The sequence below is a fragment of the Lepisma saccharinum genome, chromosome 10, assembly GCF_977018435.1.
Source record: "Lepisma saccharinum chromosome 10, izLepSacc3.1, whole genome shotgun sequence".
Taxonomy (NCBI): domain Eukaryota; kingdom Metazoa; phylum Arthropoda; class Insecta; order Zygentoma; family Lepismatidae; genus Lepisma; species Lepisma saccharinum.
The window spans coordinates 35520631-35545139 of record NC_139238.1 but is presented as its reverse complement, the minus strand read 5'-3'; the positions used below and the strand labels follow the sequence as shown (position 1 = coordinate 35545139).

Below are 24509 nucleotides of genomic sequence, written 5' to 3'. Positions count from 1 at the left end.
AAAGTGGGCACCTCCGTTACGAATGCAGGCACGCAGGGTTTTACGGACATTTGGTCTCTTAACTCGTGATTTGATGGTGTCTTTGATGTGTTGACCAGCTGTTGAGATCCTCTCCCTGAGCTTCTTGCAAGTTTACCGTTGTCTTGTCATGTGGCTCCAAATGTAAAAGTCGCTAGGCGTCAAATCGATCGGGGGATCGAGCTGGGCAGTCATCATGCTGATAAATCATGTCACATCTTGTAGCTAGAGGCACATCCTCCAACAACATTGCCATCACGTTCCTCAAAAAATGTTCATAAGTGATGCCATTTAAGATTTGGGACAGGAAAAATGGCTGGATCAAATGATTGTTGATGACGCCCATCCATACTTCTGCCTGGGCGTGCGACAGTGACTGGATGAAAATTACCAAAAGAAATGGATTGACCGAGGCTGCCCGATTTGCTGTCCGGCTCGATCCCCCGATTTCACGCCTTGCGACTTCTACATTTGGAGTCACATGACAAGACAACGGTAAACTTGCAAGAAGAGCTCAGGGAGAGGATCTCAACAGCTGGTCAACACATCAAGGACACCATCACATCACGAGTTAAGAGACCAAATGTCCGTAAAACCCTGCGTGCCTGCATTCGTAACGGAGGTGCCCACTTTGAGCAAGACGTGTAATGTTCTTTAATTGTATTGTTCATTGTTTCCATGCACATGAAGATGAATGAAGTATTATTTCTTGTACACAAATGTGAATGTTAGCAACATTTGTACCTTGTTGGATAGCAGATGACTCAAGGAAGTAATTTAAGTAATTTGTACGCTTCGTGTCATACCATTTTTTTTATTAATACGTTGCCAAGTAAACTAAGAGTGCATTTTTTTATCATCACTTGTAAGTTTAGACCCACCCGTTACTTACATGTGATTGTTATTTGGGAAAACCTTTTTCTTAAAGAAATCACTTATTTGTTAGCTATCAGAAAACGCTGAAATAAGTTCCATACAATGAGCAGTTTTTTCTCAATTCATCTTTTTATGTGGAAAATTGTAATTTTTTAAAAAACAATTGAAATTCGATTATCTCGAAAACTACTAATTTTCGGATGGGGTATCATATGGTCAAATTTATTGCAAATTGTCTCTACTTTAACCCCTTTCAGGGAATACATCTAATTACCAGTCACCCTGTATATAGGTGTATATGCGTAGTTTTACGAACAAAAATGTAATCTCCTGTCATTGTTTCCAACCATGCCGTTGTTTTACAAGAAAATGATTTATGATGTTCAATTTTAGTACAAACCCTATTTTTTTCAATGAATTTAGGGGTGAATTGAGTGCTAATGGAACCTAGTCTAACAGGCCTAACCTAACCTCTTGTGAATGGTTCATGGGGCTACCCGTGGATGGTTTTTGGAGCTAATGAACAATGTTTCATCAAAATGTACAATTTCCGGATGTAACCCCCGGTTTTTTACAACAGATTCGTGATTAGGAGGGAAAAATTAGCGTGGTATACCGAAAATTAACAAAATTACAGAGGCTAACATCAATGGTTTGTGGGGCTACCCATGGATGGTTTTTGGGGCTAACGAACAATGTTTCATCAAAATGTACAATTTCCAGACGTGACCCCCGGTTTATTACAACAGATTCGTGATTAGGAGGCCAAAATTACTTAGTATACCAAAAATTAACAAATTGACTTTCTCTATATTGTCAATTCTTACCAAATTTTCTTAGTCAATTGCACACCTGTTGACTTGGATTTTTTTTCTGGCTGATGACTGTGATCGATAGTTATAGTCTTTCTACTCGTACAGCGGCTGGTCCTAGTTCTGGCAAGGGAAGTGGAGAGCGGGTATTTCACCTCAGACTAACCAGACAACAGCAGTGGCACCGAGAGTCATGACGTTGAGGGGAGGAACTACTATGTGAACCGAATATAAACATTCCTAATGTTCAGAAACAAGTGTTGTCACACAAGCAAACTGTGGTGAGAACCAAGGTAGTGACAGATTGTGGAAATAAGCAATAATGTTGAAAGAGGACTTAGGCACTAGATTACTCTTTGAGACCACTTTTGCTTGCTCATACTCGTTCAGGTCTGCAACCCTCGAGTGTACGCATTGTAATATCATTTAAATGTGACAATAATACCAGGCACATGCCACTATCATCTATTTCATATTCATATGTGTGAGGCAACCACCAGTTTAGTATTTTTTTTAATAATATACATATTATTATTTTGTATGTGTTTCGTGTGTAGTTTACACTCTTCTCTGGAGTATAAGTTATCCAGTCAAGGAGGACTCTGGCGAGAAGGTGCGGGAAGAAATTTTGTATTTTAATTATATATATATATATATATATATATATGGGATTACTTGAGGTCCAGTACGACCAATGTAACCTCATATACAGTCCATGACTGATTACTGGCAGCTAGGTGTGAAATTTCAACATGTAGTGTAACAAAATATGCAAGAGCTCTCTTCGAAGGGAGAGGCTACAAAAAGACAAAAAAAAGATATAGTATGGTGGAGTAGAAGGACATAGTAAAACAGCCTGTACAGAGTGTGCGTTGTGCAAATAGTGCGGATAAGGATGTTTTGACATGTGTAATATCGAAGCAAGGATCTTAGGAAAGGATTGGACATAGTGTAGTATGTTGAAAGAAAGAAGCTGCCGACAGAAAGTGTGTAAAGAAGAGGACTGGACTAGGTTAGAAGGAATATGCAGGTGGGAGTGCAGTGAATAAGGGCCCCAACGGAAGGCGCCGGGAGTTAGTGTGTGTGCATGGGATGAGTAAAACAAATAGTAGAGGCCTCTAATAACTGAGACGGAACTGTAAATACAACAAGAAGAAAAGGTATATAACCTATAATGTTCAGAATCAGTTAATCATCTTTTTTTTTTACAGTGCAGAAATAATAAATTCAATATTTGTATAAATATTATTGTACTGATTGTTTTTTATGAACAAAGTATAGTGCTCACGGCGGCGATGTGGGGAAAGGGTTAACACCTATGTAAACTTTCATAAGAGTCTCATGCCATCCCTTTTGCCTCTCCCCGTTGTGCGTCAAAATATGTGTACTGGTCAGATAAACTAAATTTCTATTCAACATGGAGATGATGACTATGTTTACTAACGTTTCAATTTCGCTGATTCTTTCACTTCACAAACCATATTTGATAGCACACTACCACGGACAAATTACAGTTATACTGTTATACATGTACTACTGGGCTTTGAGCATAAAACACTTGTTTTGCCTGTTTGAATGTTATTCGCTCATGTGAAGAAACTCTCAATTCATATGATATCTAGCATACTCGTCCATGTGAACTATTTGCTGCTTGAGCAAAATTCTCTCCCTGCATCACTCTAATTGGCACTAAACCCCAAAATGACCATTAATAGCCATTATAAAGATGCATCGTTATGCTTGAAGCAACACAAAATGAACTTTGAAGGTTTTACTAGAGGAATGAAAATACAAGGCAGGTAGGTAAGAATCTGCACTCTAAATATTGTGTTACAAGTGACATTGGTCAATGTGTACATGGAAATATGCACATGGTCAAATTGAGATTGAATACAGAAGCAAGTAAACTTCCTTGTACTTTCATCTTAGAAATTTATTTTTATTTTTAAATAAAGAAAACCATTTTTTTTAAGCGTATATTCAATGATCACGTATTTACTAATCAAATTTCTTTTGTCATTGTAGATTGGCCAAAGGAGGTTTCCCAAAGTTCAGTTTTTTGAAAGCTACAATGGAGTTCCCATGCTCTCAGAAAAATTTAACCCTATGCATGGAGAAAAACCTAGGACATATCCATCCATTTATCCACGAGGAGAATCCATAGAAATGCCACCATGGCTTCTATTTGATAAACAGGTTTGTATGCAGATTGTACAGATTCTTATAATAATACACATTAATACCAAAGGAAAGTAAATAATGAATAACCTTGTAGCAGACATTGATAATTTAATTGAAGGTCAGTATTTGAAAATATGCAAAAAGAGCCAATATTAAATTTCAACCAATGGCAATTTGAAATTTCCTGGTAACTTATATTTCACCAATTCAATATATAATGGAAAACTTCCCATGAATGGTTTAATCACCTCCTAATTGATGTATGTAATGAACTTCATTGCCAACTGTACTATCCTGGCCATACATGTACGCTAAGTTCATATTCTATATAGTCCATACCTTGAACAGTATGCTAAATTTGTGGTCCAGAAGATTTCTGGATCGGGTCATCAAAACCACAGCTCACAATGTATATTTATGTAGCCTTCCTTGGTATTTATAAAAGCCTCTAAACCTTTTCTAAGACATGATCTTTATTGTGTGTGCATATATTTTTATATACAGGGTGTTGCAAAATACCTGTTACAATGCTTGGGAGGTGATTCGACAAGTAAAAGCAAGGAAAAAATGCCATGTGAAAAATGTGGAAATTGGCACCGTTTGCGAGTGACAGGCGTGCGAAAATCGCCTCACACCATGTGTAAAGCACAATAACTCAAGAAGGAAGGAAGAAAGATATCAATGTCGGATTAAAATAATACAAAGAAAGCCATACCTCACGAATACAATGGTGCAGCAATTGAGACCCAGTGTAAATTGCGCAAGGGGACTCTAAAAGAAAGTGGGAAATCCTCTGATGGAAATATAGGAAATTTACTACTATTTTCTACATAATGTTGAGATCGGAATATAGGCAGTAAAAATGACGATGTATGTCCAGATGTCCCACTACTGCTGGGACACCATCCCACACTCGAGAAATAGGAAATTCACCAGAAAATGACACTATGCCGTCAGATTATGCTGACATTGATTTCAGCTAAGTGATACAGAAAGCCCCACTAGAGGTGCTGGGAGTTTAGGTCGCCTGTTATGTATTAGCATTGGTGGATACTACGTACAGAGTGTAGTCCCGTTCTCCTTCCTGTCTGTTCTGTGTGTCGCAGCGTGGAGTTTAGTCAGGTGTGTGTGTGTGTGGTTGAATTGCACCAAGGAGTATTTTACGTAGAGTATGTATTCCAGTGTTCTTGCTTGGTTTGCAACAACTGCGTGGAAACCTATGTGACATTACGTGCATGCTAATCATGGTAGTTGTGGTCCGTCACTCGGGGGGAAAGTGCCCCCCGTTGCTGGTCAGTTCTCGAACAGGACAATGGCAGACTACTCTACCCAAGAGCTTGCTTATATGCATCTCGTTTATGGAGAGGCAAACCGAAATCGCCGTGAGGCACGGTGTTCGTAACACGAACGTTTTCCCAGTAGGCAGTTATCAGCGCATTCACTCTTTCAAAGACTTGATGCTCGACTGCATGAAACTGGATCTCTACTACCCCATAGGTGGGATTGTGGAAGACCCCGCACTGTGCGCACTGTACAATTGGAAGAGGACGTGTTGGACGCGATACGAGACCATCCTGGCACCAGAACTAGTGTCATTGCTCATACGCGACAAACTCACCATAGAAATGTGTTCCACGTTCTTCATGAGGAGGGATTGCCCCCATACAAAATGCATAAGGTGAACCACATACTGCCCATGGACTTCCACATACGCATGGATGTCTGCCAATGGTACGTGCAACGAACTCTTGCTATTCCAGATTTCCCAACAATAGTTTTGTGGACCGATGAGGCAATGTTCACCAGGGACGGCATGTTCAATAGCCACAACAACCACGTCTGGGATATGGACAATCCGCATTCAATCATTGTGCGCCATCATCACCATAGGTTCGCAGTGACTGTGTGGTGTGGCGTAGTAGGTGACCACTTGATAGGCCCGTACATTTTGCCCTCTACTTTGTGTGGTGGGAAATATCGGATGTTTCTACATGATGTATTACCTGAACTTTTGGAAAATGTGCAACTGGCAGGTAAGACAACATATCTGGTTTCAACACGACGGCACCCCCGCACATTTCAACCAGGGAGCCAGGGCCTTACTCAACGATATTTTCGGTGATCGTTGGATTGGCAGGGGTGGACCTTTACCGTGACCACCTCCTTCCCCCGACCTCACACCACTGGATTTCCTTGTATAGGGAGAAATGAAAAAGCTCGTGTATGAAACCCCTGTGGAAAGTGCTGAGGACCTCGTTGCTCGTATTAGTGCCGCTGCTGGGACAATTGGTGACATGCCAGAGGTATTTGCACGTACCAGACAATCAGTGCTTCGCCGATGCCATCTTTGTCTTCAAGTCAATGGCGGACATTTTCAACAATGTCTCTGAGTATACCGGTGTATGTGAGCCCCTATCAGCACATCATAGTGTCCTTTAGTGAAAGGTGCGAGTGAAGATGCTTGAGATCGTTGTACTTCATACCATCGATCTGCATGTACGGAGGTTGTGCGCAGAGTACTGCAAAGTCTAGCTTTTACCTACCCGTGCTTCTTGCCCCGCGAGAACAGGTTTACCTGCTCGCCTGCCCACGGCAACGAGTCGACTTGCATCTTTACCCAGGTTCCTTGTCTTCAAGGTGCTCTGTGCTTACAAGGTACCTGGGCATTCAACAAGACCCGAGCGCCTGCAAAACCTACTGGAAGGAAACAGCCCTCCGGCAGCGTGTCGCTCCAGGTGTTTCTTCACCACGTGGACAGCTGCAGCCAGTGCTGCCTACTTACGTAGCTCCAAAATCCTACGAAGTCCTAGGAGGAGCTCTCTGCTTTAAGGAGAATTTACAGTATATACAAGGGTTGATCAAATGAAAATGTACAAAACGACACTGTCGGTGTAAATGAATACTTTATTCAAAGTATCCTCCATAGACCTGAGTACATTGATCCCATTGATGAACGAGCCGAATGATTCCTTTTTCCCAGAATTCCTTTGGCCGTGACGCGACCCAGTCCTTCACAGCATCCTTGAGTTCATTGTCCGAGGTGAAGCGCTTTCCTTTGAGATGCTTTTTCAGGGGACCAAACACATTGAAGTCACAGGGGGATAAGTCCGGACTGTAGGGCGGATGGTCTAGCTGCTCCCACTTGAACCTGGCCAGTTCCACGTGTGTGACCCTGGAGACGTGTGGACGTGCGTTATCATGGAGCAGAACCACACCCTCCGTGAGCAGCCCCGGTCGTTTGTTCTTGATGGACCTGCGTAGGCTGCGGAGTGTCTCACAGTACACATCAGAGTTAATGGTTCATCTGTGTTCAAGGAATTCCGCAAGTAGCGGACCTTGCACATCAACAGTCGAATTTGCCAATGTTAACGCCATCCTGTCCGAACACGCACTGCCGCGTCACTTGGACGGCGCTTTGTATCGGAGCCTCTGCTCTCTCCTGCGCATGCGCGTTCCCCTGCATGCTCCGATGCCGCGTGGCAACTCCAATCGCACCCCTACATATCACGTTACGTTCTCCCATCGCGGCATCGGTATTATATAAACGATTCCGTTGTTACGACGTTTCGTACCTTTTCATTTGATCAACCCTTGTACTTAGCGATTTCAGTTCACTGTAAGCAGTTTTTATCTTATTGCCGGGAAATGCACGCAATATTACAGCTTCATTTATTTAAATGAATGATCGGGCAAACAAAAAGCTTCTCATCGAAAACTAATTGTTTTTCATTACATGGTGTCTTAACCAGGCATGCAATGGCGCAACCACAGGGGGCAGGGGTCATTGCTCATTAACTTTCGACGAAAATTAAGTTTACCGGGGTTGGGCAAGGGGGGCAAACATTAAAGTACAAGAAAAACTAGGCTAAAGGATACTCAAGATGGAATTAGTTTTCATATTTTTCTTGTATTATTGCTTCCAGACGGCAAAGGGCACCTGCACAGCGGAACGGAGGGGCAATTGCAATTCCCTTGATTTCAAATTTTATGAAAGTAGAAATATATTAAAGTATATTATACAGTCTCATCAAGTTCAATGCCGTAGCTAGGGGGTAGCTGAGGTCGGCCCTGGGAGCTGAACGATCTAAATGAAAAACATTTTAAAACAGAGAATGCCATGGCGGCTCAATTCCAACGTTGCTATCAATGTTGGTTTGTTATTAGATTGATTAATTAATTATGTAATGTATTTAAATATACATTAAAGAAACTTTGAATACGTACACAATTTAGTGTTAACATGTTGCATATGTATTTTCTTATTTTACGTCGCTCCATGTTTCATATGTCTTCCACGTAGTACACCCTGGACTGCGGACTAACGAGGCTCTGGCGACTGGCCCCATGACCAGTATAATTTTGTTTGTGTTGTCCTGTGTTTTGTCCTTACTTGTGGTGAGTGCTCCTTTACAGCCTCAGCTTTTAACGAAAGTCAGAAGATTTTAATATTTTTTGATTTTAGTTCTCCAACGTTAGAGTTGTTATGTGTAACGATAAGGGGCTGGACCCCGTATAATGTGATGGGTGCAAAATAACCTTAGTGCTGGCCCACCCAAAATTTTAAATTCAAATTCAAATTCATTTCATATGTGAAAAGAAAATATTTTACATGAAAATTTTACATGCCATATGAATATTCGGAATGCATTTATCATGCACTTTCTTTCTTTCAAAAACAGTTTGTGTGCTTGTTTTCCATTATTAGCTAATGTGAAATTAAGGTGTTGAAAAAAAATATTTCAAATTCTTTGTTTCAACACAAATGCATTAGAACCAACTTCTACCCACCCCCTTTTTGCATGATTTATGAGAATAATAATGCCTTTGATGTTACTTTATTACTATTATTGTTATTGTTGTTGTTGGCATGTTTATCCAGGTACTTGCCCCTCCAAAAGAAAATTCGTGGTTGCGCCTCTGCAGCCCGTAGCCAGAATTGATTGGTGGTGGGGGGGGGGCTCATGGGTTTTCAGGAAGGGCTTCATAAACCAAGTCCATTTTCAAAGGTTTAATAGGATTATATGAAAGTAAATTATATGTGTGTGTTGTGTGTATAGCCTAATCATTAAGTTAATATAGCACACAGAAAATCTAGAAATATTGTTCAAATACTTACAATATATTTTCAATATCTTACCATTCATAGCTGAAGCCGAGAGAAAATATTCTAATTACTACCTGCTACTTTGACTTCTGCTCGTAAATCAATCATTTTACGCCTATCTGTTCTTTGTATTCTGTGAATTTAACCTTTATCAAGTTTTGAGTAAAATAATTTCTGCAGTCTTCATTTTCACGCGTCACTGCAAACAAATTTTACAAAGTAGTTTACCAAACTTCAGAAAGGGCGGGGGGGAGGATAATGGCAATGCCCCTGGACCCCGTCTGGCTACGGCTCTGGTGTTCGCAGTAGAACAGTGTATTGCTCTACTCGCAACCTCGGCATCTTATGGAGCCTATACCACGGAAAACCTATTTCAATGTGTGTGGGGGCAAAAGTAGCAACATTCTTAAATCTCATTTCATTGGCGATGTGGCTTTGAGTTCCTCTTCTAAGTAGTGAAAATCTATTGCAGTTGGCAACACTTGCAGACAGGTGTGCGACCAGTGGAGTTCCTACTCGAAGCAACTACATCATGCAGAGGGAGGGGCCTGCAGTTGATGGAAAGAACGAACTGAGACCTACTAGGTATCGTAAGATTGCGGGTACCCGCCGGGTCTACAATGCCTGCCAGTGTAACGTACAGAAACCTGGTAGTTACATAATACTGGCATTGTCTCGAAGTAAGGAAAGACAAGAAAAAGACACACACATGCACACACACATACGTACACTTATCTCATCCTCAGTTCTTGGAACCTGGTCAAGGTTCTACTACTTCCCTTGGTCGGTGCAAGTGAACTAGGAAAACCACCAAACAGGATATCATTGTGGCTTTTGCGATCCCAGGAGTGCTATATGGGCCTGGCGATTCTGGGAATGAACTTTGAAAACAACAGGATGTCATAAGTGCATCTGTTCTGGGAAGGATGCACCAGATGAGTACGAAAGTACCCATCACTTCCTTCGTAGGTGCAAAGGCACCTGCACATCCTTAATTCCTATAAAGGACTAAGTACACAAGCCACTCAGTGCAAGTGTCCTTAAGGGAGAACTAAGGGTGAGACAAAGGAAATACACAAATATAAAAAGGGCAGGATATAGAATGGAAGAGAGGAGTTGATTCTGTGAGTCCAGAGTGTCGAGAGTGCAGTCCTGATAATCCAGTCAGCCGGGGGGGAGTTCACCTACATCGATACACCGAGATGCTGCCAGTCTACTTTGCTCCTCTCTACCTTAAGTGGGTAAGACTACGTTCCTTTCTCTCTCTAATATAACTGGTAATTTATTTAGCTAGAGTCAGGCGCAACATGACCAATGTTTAATGCAGTATACAATAAACCATATTGAATCTACCTCTGTTGTGTTATGTTCTAGCGAGTAAGATTTCTTTTAAGTAACGTTTGTATCCCCAGAGCGTTACACCAGGAACGATCTGGGCAGGTGGGCAGACAAGCTGCTCAAGCAAGGGTGATGTGCAGGTTGCATGGCATTTTAGGATCGATGTTTCGCGAACGGGTCTGCTCCAGGTCTTGTGCAGGTTTCTGGTTGTGCGCTTCTCAGTGGAATCCCTTCAAGATGTGCTGTGCCTGGAAATGTTACATGCCATTGTATGCGTTTTCTCGCCATTCTCCATATTCAACCCTTCGAGGATTACCCACTTTCTTTAGGGACCTTTCTTGTAGTGTGTACAGCCTGACGACATGTGGTGATTGTTTAACTTTTGTTTTTCGTACAGCAAAGTAGTGTGTCAACATTAAGGGATTGAAAACATATTTTATGGTTTTCCCGTATTTTTTTCCATTTGGGATGGTGTCCCTGCAGAAGTGGGACATGCGACAAATTGGTTTCTTTTCTTCTTCGTACCACAATGTGAACAGTGCACAACAGGAGATTTGCAGTTATTTTCCTATTTCCCGGGTGTGGAACGGTGGCCCAGCAGTAATGGGACATGTGGACATAAGTCGTCATTTTTTTACTGCCTACATTCCGATCTCAAGATTATGTAGAAAATAGTAGTAAATTTCCTATATTTTCCATCAGGGGATTCCCCACTTTCTTTGAGAGTCCCCTTGCGCAATTTACACTGGGCCTCAATTGCTGCACCATTGTATTCGTCAGGCATGACTCTCTTTGTATTATTTTAATCCGACATTGATATCTTTCTTCCTTCTTGATTTATTGTGCTTTAAACATGGTGTGAGGCGATTTTCGCACACCTGTCACTCGCAAACCGTGCCGATTTCGACATTTTTTCCTTGTTTTTACTTGTCGAATCACCTCCCAAGCATTGTAACAGGTATTTTGCAACACCCTGAATGGACTGTGGCCCACCAATTACTCAAGTGGTTACTGGCCCTGCATGAAAAGAAAGTCCAGGCACCTCTGTTCTACACGTATGAAAAAGAAAATTGCTTCTATGATTCAACATGGAGTAAATGCTTACAAAATTATTCTAGCTGAGAGATGCTTTGAGTTAATTTTTTTAAACTGGGGTACTAGTATCTGTTTCATCCCCAACTTTGAGCACTCTTGATGTCCAATGCAAAATAATTCGATCTGTTTTCTAGGTGCTTCGTTTTGATGCTTACTTTCAAGAAACCATTCAAGAGGTCAGAAGTAGCTCTTACTTGATAAGGAAATGCAGGATTTTTCTCTTTTTAGAAGATGGCACAGTGCAAATAACTGAACCGCCAGTCAACGATAGTGGAATTTGTCAAGGTTAGTCAAATGCTTGTTTCCATTTCTGTGGTACAAGTAGAGGCATCCAGATTACTTTAGTTTGTTTAGTTCAGTTTTCATGAGACAAAAGAGCTGCTGGCAGTATCACAAGTGTGTGAGTGAAACTATACAGGGTGTTTCTGTGACCGTGTTACAGACTTGCAGGGATGATGGAAGGGAACAAACGCAACAAAATGAGATAGGGAACTCTGGTCTGGAAATGTTCCAGTCAAAAGTTAGAAGCCAAAACCTTCGAAGGGCAATAAACCACGCACAACACAGAGGGAAACCATACAAGAAAGGGGAAAGAATTCACCGAGCATGCCCTGGAGAAGACGTAAAGTCAAACTCGATGTGTGCAGTCTAGAAGCACGAGTGCCGCGGCTGCAATCAGTGCAATGGGGTATATGGTAGAGAAACTGGCTGATATGGTGTTTGTGTTTGTGTATGGACAAGCAAATGGGAACTATAGGGGAGCAGAAAGATTGTATCGGACCACGTATTCACAGCGCAGACATCCAGCGCACACCATTTTCCCAGACTTTTACAACGATTACGGAAATGGGGCAAGTGCGACCTCAATTCCACGAGCAAGGAGGACAAAGAACTCCAAGGACACCCGACTTTGAAGAAGCAGTGCTGGATCGGGTGGAAGGACAACCATCCATTAGTACATGGGCTGTAGCACATGAAATTGGTGTGGCCCATAGTACTGTTTGGAAAGTTCTGAGGGAGCAGCAGCTGAACCCTTACCATCCAAAGTGTGTCCATGCCTTGGGTCCAGCTGATTTCGCACCCTGCGTCGTGTTTAGTGAATAGTTACTGCAGCGATGTGTGGTTGACCCTAAGGTTCCATGCCTGTGTGCTTTTTGCTGATGAGGCCTGTTTCATGAGAGACAGGATGCTGAATAGTCGCAACAGCCATGTATGGGCCGATGAAAATCCCCATGCCACAATCGTGAAGGGCAATAAAAACAGATTTGCTGTAAGCATGTGGTCGGGCATTGTCGGCAAACATTTAATAGGTCCGTATCTTTTATCGCCATGATTAACTGGACCAGTGTACACTGTGTTTCTGAGAGACATCCTCTCAGAGTTATTGGAATATGTCCCACTTCTCATTCGTCAACGCATGTGTTTTCAGCATGATGGGCCCCATCCCACTTCGTAGCTGGTGCTGGTGATATTCTGACAGACCTTCCCACAGCGGTAGATAGGGAGAGGTGAACCTGTTGTTTGGCCTGCCCGTTCACCTGATCTATCCCCACTTGATTTCTTTGTTGGGTCACGTCAAAAGTGTAGTCTACGAGACATGTGAGTAATGTAGAGCAACTCTTGGAAAGAATCCTTGCAGCCTGTGATCTGGTCCAAACGACTCCTGTGATATTAGAGCAGATGCGACAGAACTTATTGAGACACTGTCATTCCTGTATCGAGGCAGGGTGGTTGGGGGATCCGTCACTTTTAACAACTGCTGTAATGATGACTGCAGTTGCTACTCATTAAAGCTACTACAGTGATTTTTCTGTGTTTGTTTTCCACTTCCCCAGATATGGTTCCCCTCCACGTTGTGCATGGTTGCCTGACCTTCGAAGGTTTTGGCTTGTAACTTTTGACTGTGACATTTCCAGACCAGGGTTCCCTATCTCATCTTGTTGCTTTTGTTCCCTTCCATCATATCTGCAAGTCTGTAACATGGTCACATCAACACCCTGTATACCTTGCTGTACCTTACCAGATGTCACAACAGATTGTTTTTTCCCCTCCCCTCCATCCTGTGATCTACTCTTCTTGCCTTCCCTCCCTTCCTCCTCCTGATTGTCCTGACCTAGTTTTCCTACAAGGAATCAAGGATACAAACTGTATATTCCTTAGAAGTGTAGAGTGACTAGCCAAGGTTGTGTGTTGTGTGCAAGTGTGTTGAACTTGGTGTAAGGTTGAAAGTTCTTGGAAACCAGGAAGAAACATTAGCAAACATAAAAATAACTTAAAATAACAGTATTATATTATTTTGTAGCTACAAAATGTGGTTATTCAAACCTTTAAGAACATGGATATAATTGTCTAGTGCTGTGTATTTTTCTTGAACACAGTTATTGATGATCTTTTTTGAGAATGTTCTGTTTTTACCTGCAATTCCATTTAAACTTTAATCCAAAGGAAATTACAAGATACAGGTGCTGTAATTTTTAGTCTTGAAAAGAAATATATTTACGTGTAGTGTGTGTTACTCACTATATAATACAGGGTGTTTCAAAAAGAATCATCCAATTTGAAAAGGCTATATTTAGGAAACCAATGAACATAGAATCTTGCAGTAAGTTGTAAAATACATGTTGGAACTTCAAGTTTTACTTACAGTAGGTTTTCATTTGTTGCAGGTAAGTGCTTTACTGGTGCAGCTCACTCTTCAGTCCGCATCAAGAAGGTAGCCCAGCAAGAGGAAGCATTCTGCATGCTCTGCTTCAAGAAATGTGAGTTCGTTACAACTGTGCAACGTCGAATACTGTGAGCAGTAGGTGGTGTAGCACCATATTTACGACGAAACTCACGCTGCACGGCTGTAACGGACTCACATTTGTTGAAGTGGAAAACGTAGAAAGCTTTCTGTTGCTCGGTTGCCTTCTTGATGCGGACTAAAGAGTGAGCTGCACTAGTAAAGCACTTACCTGCAACAAATGAAAAGCTACTGTAAGTAAAATTTGATGTTCCAACATGTATTTTACAACTTACTGCAAGATTCTATGTTCATTGGTTTCCTAAATATAGCCTTTTTAAATCGGATGATTCTTTTTGAAACACCCTGTATAATCACTACTAAATTAGTATAAAATTGGACTTACTTACGTGAGTGAGTATGAAGTTTTGAAAACAACGTTTCAGGGTACAGCTGCCCCCTTCTTCAGGTTCTTATTTTCTCTAGGCACTAATCATTATGCCGCATCATGAAGTGTTAAAAAGGACTAGGTTAGAGGTGGGGTTAAGGAAAACTTAAAATAGTTGCTGTCAACATTCCTGTCTAAAAACCACCAGTTAAAAATCCTGTTTTAAAAAAGTTCCTCATTTTTCGTGAGACCTCTTATTTCCCCTCCTTTGCTGTTCCACTTTACCCTCCATTACATCACCATTACAACTTGAACTCTCATTCCACCCTGGGGTAACATGGAATCTATTTGTTCTGTCCCATTTTTTGAAAAGTTTTACCCATCCTTCTTCTCAATAGCCATCATCCCTGTTTAGTTTATATTTCTCCCAGTTTATATTTCGTAGACGTTTCTATTCAATTTTTTGTCTTCTTTTCTAATAACTTCTTTCTTATTGATTTTATGTCCGCTCATCCATTACTCTTTTAGTAGTGATTGAATAGAAATGCATTATATTCAATTTATGCATGATATTTCTCCATTGCAGGGACAGTGGTTAGCCGACATCGCATCAGACTTCCGGAACCCAGAAGTGACGACTTCTATGACATCATAGATTTTAATATAGGAAAAGAAGTTGAAATATATGGAAGAATGTTTAAGATCATTGACTGTGATGCATTTACAAGAAATTTCCTAAACCGGTTGGGTATTCCTGTCCCGGACCCACTTCCAGTGCCTGAAGACCCTTATATTGTTGCCCGAGAAAAAGTGAGCATTACCAGCGATTCCAGTACTGCAATGTGGTGTAGTCTTAGGTCCTTGGACCCATTGGACACCCCCACTGAATATGTCTTTGACTATTAAATATTTTACACAGTAGATAATGTGAAATGTTTTATTATTAGATACGTTACTTTGGTCTTGGCAGAAAGATTCCAACCTCAATCTTGTGTGAGTTAATAATAAATTAAAAACGCAATAAGTAGCAGCTAGATTTCATTGACTTTTTGATTCATGAAATTAAGATAAATAATTACTCATGAAATTAAGATAAATAATTAGTGCTTATCCAATGGTACTGGAATTGGAAAGTTTTTGTTTTAAGTCCATTTTAGGAACAGATATGCTAATCGGGACGGGACTTATAGTTTAAAGTGGAATCTGAACCACTATGTGCAAAAAGTGGAGGAAAGTGAAGACTTTCTCTATAAAAAGAGTACTGTACTAAATGTTTCCTGATAAAACAAACAGTTTTCGATTTTTAAAGCTTTTGATCTGTCATATCTTTTAGGTTCACCCTGTATATAAATAATAGTTGTCATCATCAGTCTTCACTTTTTATGGTCTTTGGTTTGGTTGGCATTAGAGTTGCAAAAAAGTCAGCTTTTTTGAATGGAATGTTTGTTGTTGTTTTTTATAAAAAGCAGGTTTTTTTGGGAAAAAACTGAAAATTTTGGCTTTTTTTTTTTACCAATTAGAGCTAATTTATTTCAGTTGAAGTTACTGTTATGAGTATACAGGTTTGTAGTGACATATTTTACAACTAGCTAAAAGAAATTTACATGATGTAGCAGCCAAGAGGCAGATATTGACCAATCCCAGTGGACACATTTTGCATAACTGTTCGGATACAATTTTAACCCTAGCTTACCGAGAGGAGAAAGGAGGGGGGAGGCTTGTAGGCCCACTACGTCTATTTTTTAGATTTTTCAACTGTTTGAAAATAAATTACATTGTTTCCTAGGATGTTCCCAATATTTATTTATCACTTTTGTTCATAAAAACAAATGCAATGTAATTAGGAGGCAAAATGCACATGGTGTGCATATCAGGCGCCATCTTTGAATTTGTCTCATTTGAGACACTCATGCCAGTGACAGTGTGCAATTTGTTGGTAGTGATGGTAATTATTGTAATTTTATATTTAATAAACAACCACACTTCTACAAACTAAAAAGCATTAATAAAAAAGTATTAAGAATTTTGTGAGTTTCAGTGAATGATAAAATATATGCGAGACACTCATGCAATACTTCTTTGTAGCTGATCAGTGGTGATTTATTCATTTTTAGTTTTGGACTTTTAACCACTGTGTTATTTTTAAAATTACCAACGTTTCAGAGGCTGATTCTGCCTTCGTCTTCAGGGTGTGTGTGATCTACTAAATCACTTTGCAATCCCTGGACACATGCTATGTCTGAAGACGGAGGCAGAATCAGCCTCCGAAACGTTGGTAATTTTAAAAATAACGCAGTGGTTAAAAGTCCAAATCTAAGAACTCTTGCAATAATTGGTTATTATTTTTTGTTAATGATAGTAATTCTTATAATTATTATTATTAGTAAATAACTGCACATAATCAGCAAAGGAAGCAGTGATTCAATAGTAAAATGTTTTCTTGAATTTTATTGATAAAAAAAGTATGGGCTTGTGAGCCGCCTACCGGTATGTAAGTTTCTCGTATGGCATGGGTAAGCTAGGGTTAAAACTAAACATGTAGACCTGATGAGCACAGCTGACCATGAAGCTTTTACATGTTTGTGTCTCAATTTAAATGTTGATGTCATAAAATATGAAACAAATGTTAATATCAAAATATTCAATGTTTGGGGACAATTAAAAATCTTTACTGTTCACAGCACATATGCAGAAGTATAGGTATTATGTGAATTTGTGTATATATTCTGTTTAACAGAGCTTTGAGATGGAATTGACACGTGGCTCTTGGAAACTAACCATTAGAAGTAAATGCAACCTTTCAAACCAAAGCAACATAAGCTGCAAGTGTCGCTTTTGCCCTGTACCGTTTTCTCAGGGAAACTTCAGACCGAAGCAACAAGTGACATACATGTATGTCACTTGGAAGCAGACCCTGAGTAATTCATTCAACCTTTTGAACTGAAATCCAACAATGAGCTAAACATGTCTCTTGCATGTTGCTCGGACTACACTGTTTTCTCAATGGCATGCATCTTGCCACTTCGGTCTGCTGTTCTTGCATGCACGGTGAACGTTTTGCTTCATACTGAAGGAAACTGCGTCGCTTGTCATCTCTGACTTCAGTCTCAAAGCTCGTTCATTGGCATGCATCATGTAGCCTCGGTCTTTGTGCATGCTTGCTTACATACTGAAGGTGTCCATGTCACCTCAATGTGACACCCGCCCCCACCCTGTCATGTGTTGCTTCAGTCTGAATGTTGTCTGTACTTGACAAGATTGTTAGCTACTTCATAAGAAACTGAGATTTCATTTAGCCTGTAAATCAGAGAGAATAAATTGCAAGTACTGTTGATGGGAAAAGGCCAGCTTTTTCAAAAAAGGTTCCTTTTATAATCATGAATGACCCTCCGGAGTGATATAAAGTAATGCTGTTGCCTTGTAATAAGAAGAGGTCTGAGGTTCAATTCTCAGTGGAGGCAGGGTTCTTCGGACTTGTAAGAAATAAATTTACTGGGCTGTGGTCTCGCAAAGCTTGAGAACTACTGCATAAAGCAACCAAAATACAGGTTTAGCGGCCATTTAACCAAATTATATGTACATGATGTATTGGAAAGCCATAATACAAATTTATATTTTACTGAACACAAAATTTAATGTAAAGAGATTTGGTACTAGATTTTCAAAAGGTAGAGCAGTATTTTCTTTTTTCCTTCATGTACAGTCACGGACACAGCTGGGTTGTAATGAGTACATTGACTTTCAGTGGAATCGTTACAACCCGGCAGTGTCCGTGACTGTACATGTTCATATAACAAATTCAAACATTGAAAATCATATCATACTATTAGGTTGTATTAAAAACACATATAAAACTACTCTAGTTATGTGAATATCTTTATACTACATAGATATATTTAATAAGCCTACCGAAATATGAAGATAATACTCGGAAAGAACCGCCCATTCAAGAAAGCCATCTTTCATGGAAACACTGTTTATGTCAAGCTACGAATTTCATATTGTAAACTGTATTTTATATTTAGACATGAGGTCTATTTTGTAGTAGGAAGATAAACTAAAACCATGAAAGAGGAAAAATATTGCCAAGTCTTGTGAAAAAAGCTGAAAAAAAAAAACCAAAAAAACTTGGAAAAAAAACTCCATTTTTTTTCTAAGAAAGCCATTTTTTCCCCGACCACTTCCAACTCTAGTTGGCATAGAAGCCAAGCCTTTCCATCTTCTCATTTTCTACCACTCCTCTTTTCCTCTTCAAGGAGCATTTGCAATTTAATTTCAGATTGGTAGAATATTGGTACACTAGAGTCCCGTTTAATCTAATTTGATGGGACCGATGGGGCTTCGGTTGAACGAAAATTCCGTTAAACTGGCTGGACTAAAGGTTTTTTAATATGTGTACAGTACATACATTTTATTACGTACAGTATTTTGATATACAGTACAGTATTTTTATATACGGTACATACGTATGTATTTCAGCATATAGGCACAAGAACATAAGTAAGATTTCAGGCGCACCGAACTGAATTACAAATCTCAACTGGCAGGTGTCTCTTGTCCTTGAGTGTACAGCACAGTATGCATGCTAAAAATAGATGGGGATGGGTGATTGGGTGAGTACAGCCAATGTATCGTAACAATGAACTTACTCTTTGATAACTAACTGTTAGACCAAGACAAACACAAAAGTGCTTCGTCGGTGCTACTGCGTAACACGGTCGCGCATGGGTAACGGCCTTTTTTAGCGATTCGGTTAACCTGGAAATTCGGTTAATCGGGATTCGGTTAAATGGGACTGTAGTGTATCAGTAACTTTATATTTGTAATTCATCTGTATCAGCAAAAATTTCGCATTGTTCTATTCATATATTTTTATATTCACCATACCTGATATGCTTGTTGGTAAAGATAGAACCATGGAGATCACCTCGGGTAGAGTTTTACTTCTAATATATGGTTAAGTAAGTAAACATATTTCTACTTTTTTATAAAATTAGAATAATAATTAAATATAACAATGTTTTACTCTCTTCCTATCTTTTTCAGAGTAAATTGGAAAGACAGCCTAAGAAGCCGAACACTAATGTAGATACTCTCGCACAATTTCTAGAATTTGACAGGAAGATCTTGAGATTTTGGGGATATTGGGATGATAGCGAGAGTGAATGTGGATCTGTTCACAAGCTAGTAATCCGCTATTACCTGGCAGATGACACAATTGAGATATCTGAGATCCACTGTCCTAGACCAAGGCACGAAGCTAGCAAAGCATTTTTCAGAAGGTCCAGACTTCCTAAAATTAAGGTAAAGTTATATTGTTTGTGGATTAATGACTATATACAGGGCATACACAAAAGAATGGTGCAGTTTCAAATGTTACAAAAAATATATATTTTTCACGTTACATGAGCACAACATACACTGTCAGCAGTGTACGTTAATTACAAGTCATACGACACACATTCATTAGTTATCATACCTATCCTAGACTTGGTGTAGCATGTCCATTGTAATGGCCTGTAATACATGCGTTGTCCGATCATGAAGTTCATGGATGGACGTGACCAATGGTGAAACATAAAATCTGTCTTTAACAAACTCACGATCCCCAGAAGAAAGAAACCGCATGATGTAAGATCCGGCGAACTGGGTGGTCGAGGAAGAAGGTTGTTTTCTCTATTAGCAGCACGTCCTATCCAGCGCTGTGAAAGATCATGATTGAGAAGAACCTTTACACAAGCTTCTGCTTTCCACAAACTGTCAGTACCACATAGTTATGCTATTCTTGTGGTGTGTCATTTTCAAACCATGCACGAAACTCAAGCTGCTCACATATCTGGACACCTCACAAGGGAGCACACAGAAAGCCTTCTCCTGCGATGCCATCTTGGTAGCGCATAAGAAACTTGGACAGTTGCCGCTCTTGACAGTATATGTTGGAATCGTGTAAGATGAGAAATATTGTTTTTATTAACTTTTGAAACCGCACCATTCTTTTATGTATGTCCTGTATATGTAAATGGAGTTAGGAAAATCATCTATATTTTGTTTACCGTCACTGGCTCTCCAATATTTTAATGACTCCAAAGGGGAGGGGTAAAAGATATCAAATCCACAAATGAGCAAAATTGTTCATGCTGAAAAACCTGATACCTTTAATACAAATATTATAAGAAATACAATATTGTTGCAATTAGCCAAAAGAGGCAGAAAAACAACCCTAAATAAAAAAATCAAATACAATCAAATATGTAATAAAAAAATGTATGCTTATAAATATATTTGGAATTACTGTGTATTGAATTTCAAAGCAGTATCTTTTTTTTTAATGTTTGCACATTCTTTTAGTAATTTTTCTTGATCCAGAGAGTAAAAACGAAATAAATAGACCAGGCCTGTGAAAAGTAAAAATGATATTACTGTTAATTAGACAGAAGATTGATTAAATAGTAGTTTGATGGACAATTTTGCTAGTCTGGAAAGGTTAGGAATGCATATTTTTTCTGTATATTTCCATATTTATAACTATTCAGATTATCCCGTAAATTTACTGAAATGCTGACATAAATTGAACTAGGTTTCAACTGGCCTACAATACCCATACCATTATGTGGATATTATTTTTTTTATTCTGTTACAACTATATAAATTATCAAATATTTTCTTCAGTAGATTCATCAATTCAAGTAGGAGGTAGTCAGAATATTGCAATAACTACAATTTAATCACAAAATCTATTTTTGCACCTAAGACAAATGAAAGAAGCAATGAAGCTTTTATCAGGCTTGATGATTTTATAATTATGTATTTTCTACCTGGAAAAATATCTACCTAACCTAACTTAATGTATGAAAATACATACTAACTGTAACTAAGCTGTAAAAAAGGGCCCATCTCATTGTAGTCACACTTAATCTCAACTGCATAAGTGCCAGTGAAAGTAAGCTGTTGTCCCAGTCCATTCTTCTAGGAAATTATTTTTACGAATTCAAACCAGAACTTAGATCTTTTCAATTTTATTTTTTAACAATGCCAGAATATAGAATTCTAATAGACAACTAGTTAATATTTCCCTTTCCTTTTATATCAAATTCAAATAAATTTATATCATACAACTCAGTTCATTAATAATTGGGGGACAATACGTGAGCAGTGCCCGTGGCCATATGACCGAGAATTATAGATTAGGTTCCTGGATACTGAAACTAATAAATATCTAACTAAAGAATTAAAAGGAACCCCAATCTACTTACATCCCCCATCGCATAGCCACACTCACCATTCACGTGTACAGTAAGAGTCACTCCACTCTTTCCCCCTTAACGGATGCCTCCCGACTGAGCAGTCTTGATTCTTCCTCATGGCTCTGAGCATGCTAGCCAATCAAAATGAGGCAAGACGTCATACAATGATACCAACTCACTTTGTGGGCAGAGGGTTATATAACCTAATCTGAAAATACCTACCTGCATAGAAAATATATGATTTGGGTTGATATAAAGCTTCAAAAGTGAAACTAAAATCTTGCTGCTTAGATATTTTTTTGATTCTTTTGTTTGTATTTAATGCTAACAAGCAATGTGCACCAGCAAGAGGATACATTTTTGTCATAGAATATTGTCAGAGTGTTAATGAAACCTATGTATTCCCATGCCAATTTTATAAACGTGCCATGTTGAAATTCTCACATCCTACACAAGATCAGAATTCTGCAAGCAAGTTAATAAGGGATCAACCCAGCTTTAATTTGTGTAAATATTTAAAGGAACTGCATAAATTGTAATCAATATTCACATTTAACTTTACCTACAGCTAGTGACAAATATTTATTTACTTGATGTAGGATACAGAATATCTTTTTCTTCCTGGGGATCCCGATCGAACAACGGTATTGAATGTCCTCGGTCCGGACATTAGGCGGGGAAGGCTAATGTTGGACAATCTGAACTGTGGCAAAAAGGATATTGAGTACTATATGGACAAAGATCTTATGATAGGTGCATCCTTAAATGTGTATGGGAGAAAAATTCTGTTAACGGATTGTGACGAATTTACCAAGAAGTACTACGGGACAAAATATGGTGTAGGTAAGTCGAGTTTCAAGATGATTCTTTTCAGTTGCAGAAATGTAAAGTACGAATTGGTTGTTGTGTGATTTGTATCATTGTGTTTGCAGGCTAATGACTAGAATCACATATTTATTGTGCAAAAACTGAGCACATTTTGGGATCTAAAATGGTGACTGAAACAATACTCATTGTAGAAAACATATGTTTCCATCCACACAGCACATTACTATGTGAACTGTAAGGAAGTAAGAACCTTCAGGTGCCCGGTTTCATAGTGTCTTGACAACATAATATTGTACTATATAGAAAATCTATATTTAAAATGAATGTTTGATAGAGGATTTCTCTTGTAACAGTAGGTAAAACGTCTGGGTAATTCTCTTCGAGTACAGTGATAGAAGGTAAAAAAATACTGTCTTTTTAATTAGAAAAAAGAAAATATTTTATTTCTGGAGCTAAACTAGGGCTTATCTGATACCGATATACTATTATCGGAAAGTATCTGTTTAATTGCCTACACTATCTGATACTTTTCCAGAGTCTGGGTGTCTTGCAGAGTCTAAATATACTGGAAAATATACAGAATGCTTAATTTTCATTAGTTTTACAACTTTGTGAGAAGCAATGCATTTTTGTGCAGTTATGAATATTTTAAAGCAAAACACTCATAGATCAATATTTTAAGGATGGACCGATATGTAATTTTGGCTGATACTGATATAAAAATTATTGATACTGATAAGCAGTATTGTATTAATCTGATATAAAATTCCAAGTGTCCTTGAATAACCTGAAAATATTGATTTTCAGATAATTTCACCCCTTTGGACTCCCCACCAAACCCAGATCCTTTATGTGCTTTGCCGGAGAAGCCTGTAGAGCGTGAAATACCACCATACAATGGATTTGGAGATTATGAAGATTCACTAGGAAACTGCTTCTCTGTTATTCCATCTCCCCCAAAGAAAGATATGGTGAAATTTATTGAAAAAGACAGGCAAGTTCTAAAGTATTTTTAATTCACTGGAATATAGGCAAGGAACACATGTGTATGAATGTCTGCATTTCTGTATATTCTGATACAGTAGTGTTATATTCATATAATTGGTGTGTTGGACTTGTGCATGTAGCAACAGTCGTCTTACAAATAATATTATAAATAAGACCTTTTGTTTCTTTAGTAGTTGAACTTATTTTATTTCCTTATCATTTTGATGTATTATACACATACTTCTTTCTCAAGAGCTAAGAATACAACTAATGTAAGTTACAAAATATAATAGGCAACAATTAAAGATAAAAGTTAGTGTGTTTCTGAAAGGAGCCAGTAAGGAATTAAGAGTGTAATATTGTTGAATATGTAAATTTCTGAAATTTCTTTAATCTAATTGTCATTCATCCTGATTAACATAATTAACATGTAGAAAATGAACAAAACTAGAAAGAAATACTAATAGTGATTGCAGCATGACGTTATGTGAAAAATACAAAACAATTGCAAAAGCCCATCCTTTTGAAAATGTTAAATATCCACACCCTCATGAGAGACAAAGTAGCAGATTGCATATTCCTACATAATTTAGCCAATGGTAACATCACACCTCCCAAAGCACTCAACTTTCACTTGTTGGAAGCTTAATTATTTCACCCAGTGTTCCCTGTTCCCCAGTTTACCCAACCAATACAATAATCTACCTAATCTAACTAAATAGTTATTTTTGAAAAACAGTCATTGATTGATTTGGTGTTTTAAGTCCTCTTTATGCATAGTAAGGCTAATCAAAACTGGACCTACAGTTTAAAGTGGGATCTGAACCACTATGTTCCTCCACCAGGTATTAAACCCTGGACCCCTTGATAAAAGGTGATGATGCTACCACTGCACCATCAGGGAGGCCCCGAAAAA

The 24509-nt window shown here is 38.9% G+C and overlaps 1 protein-coding gene across 1 annotated transcript in view; it reads left to right on the top strand.

Moving 5' to 3' along the window:
• The window catches only part of LOC145994325 (EF-hand domain-containing family member C2-like), a 46254-nt gene that overhangs the window by 2761 nt on the left and 18984 nt on the right, over nucleotides 1-24509 (top strand). Inside the window, exons 2-7 of the mRNA XM_083130434.1 lie at nucleotides 3732-3902; nucleotides 11559-11709; nucleotides 15121-15344; nucleotides 19581-19838; nucleotides 22378-22621; nucleotides 23414-23600. Coding sequence (XP_082986560.1) covers nucleotides 3732-3902; nucleotides 11559-11709; nucleotides 15121-15344; nucleotides 19581-19838; nucleotides 22378-22621; nucleotides 23414-23600 — 1235 coding nt within the window. The remainder of the gene's footprint in view (nucleotides 1-3731; nucleotides 3903-11558; nucleotides 11710-15120; nucleotides 15345-19580; nucleotides 19839-22377; nucleotides 22622-23413; nucleotides 23601-24509) is intronic.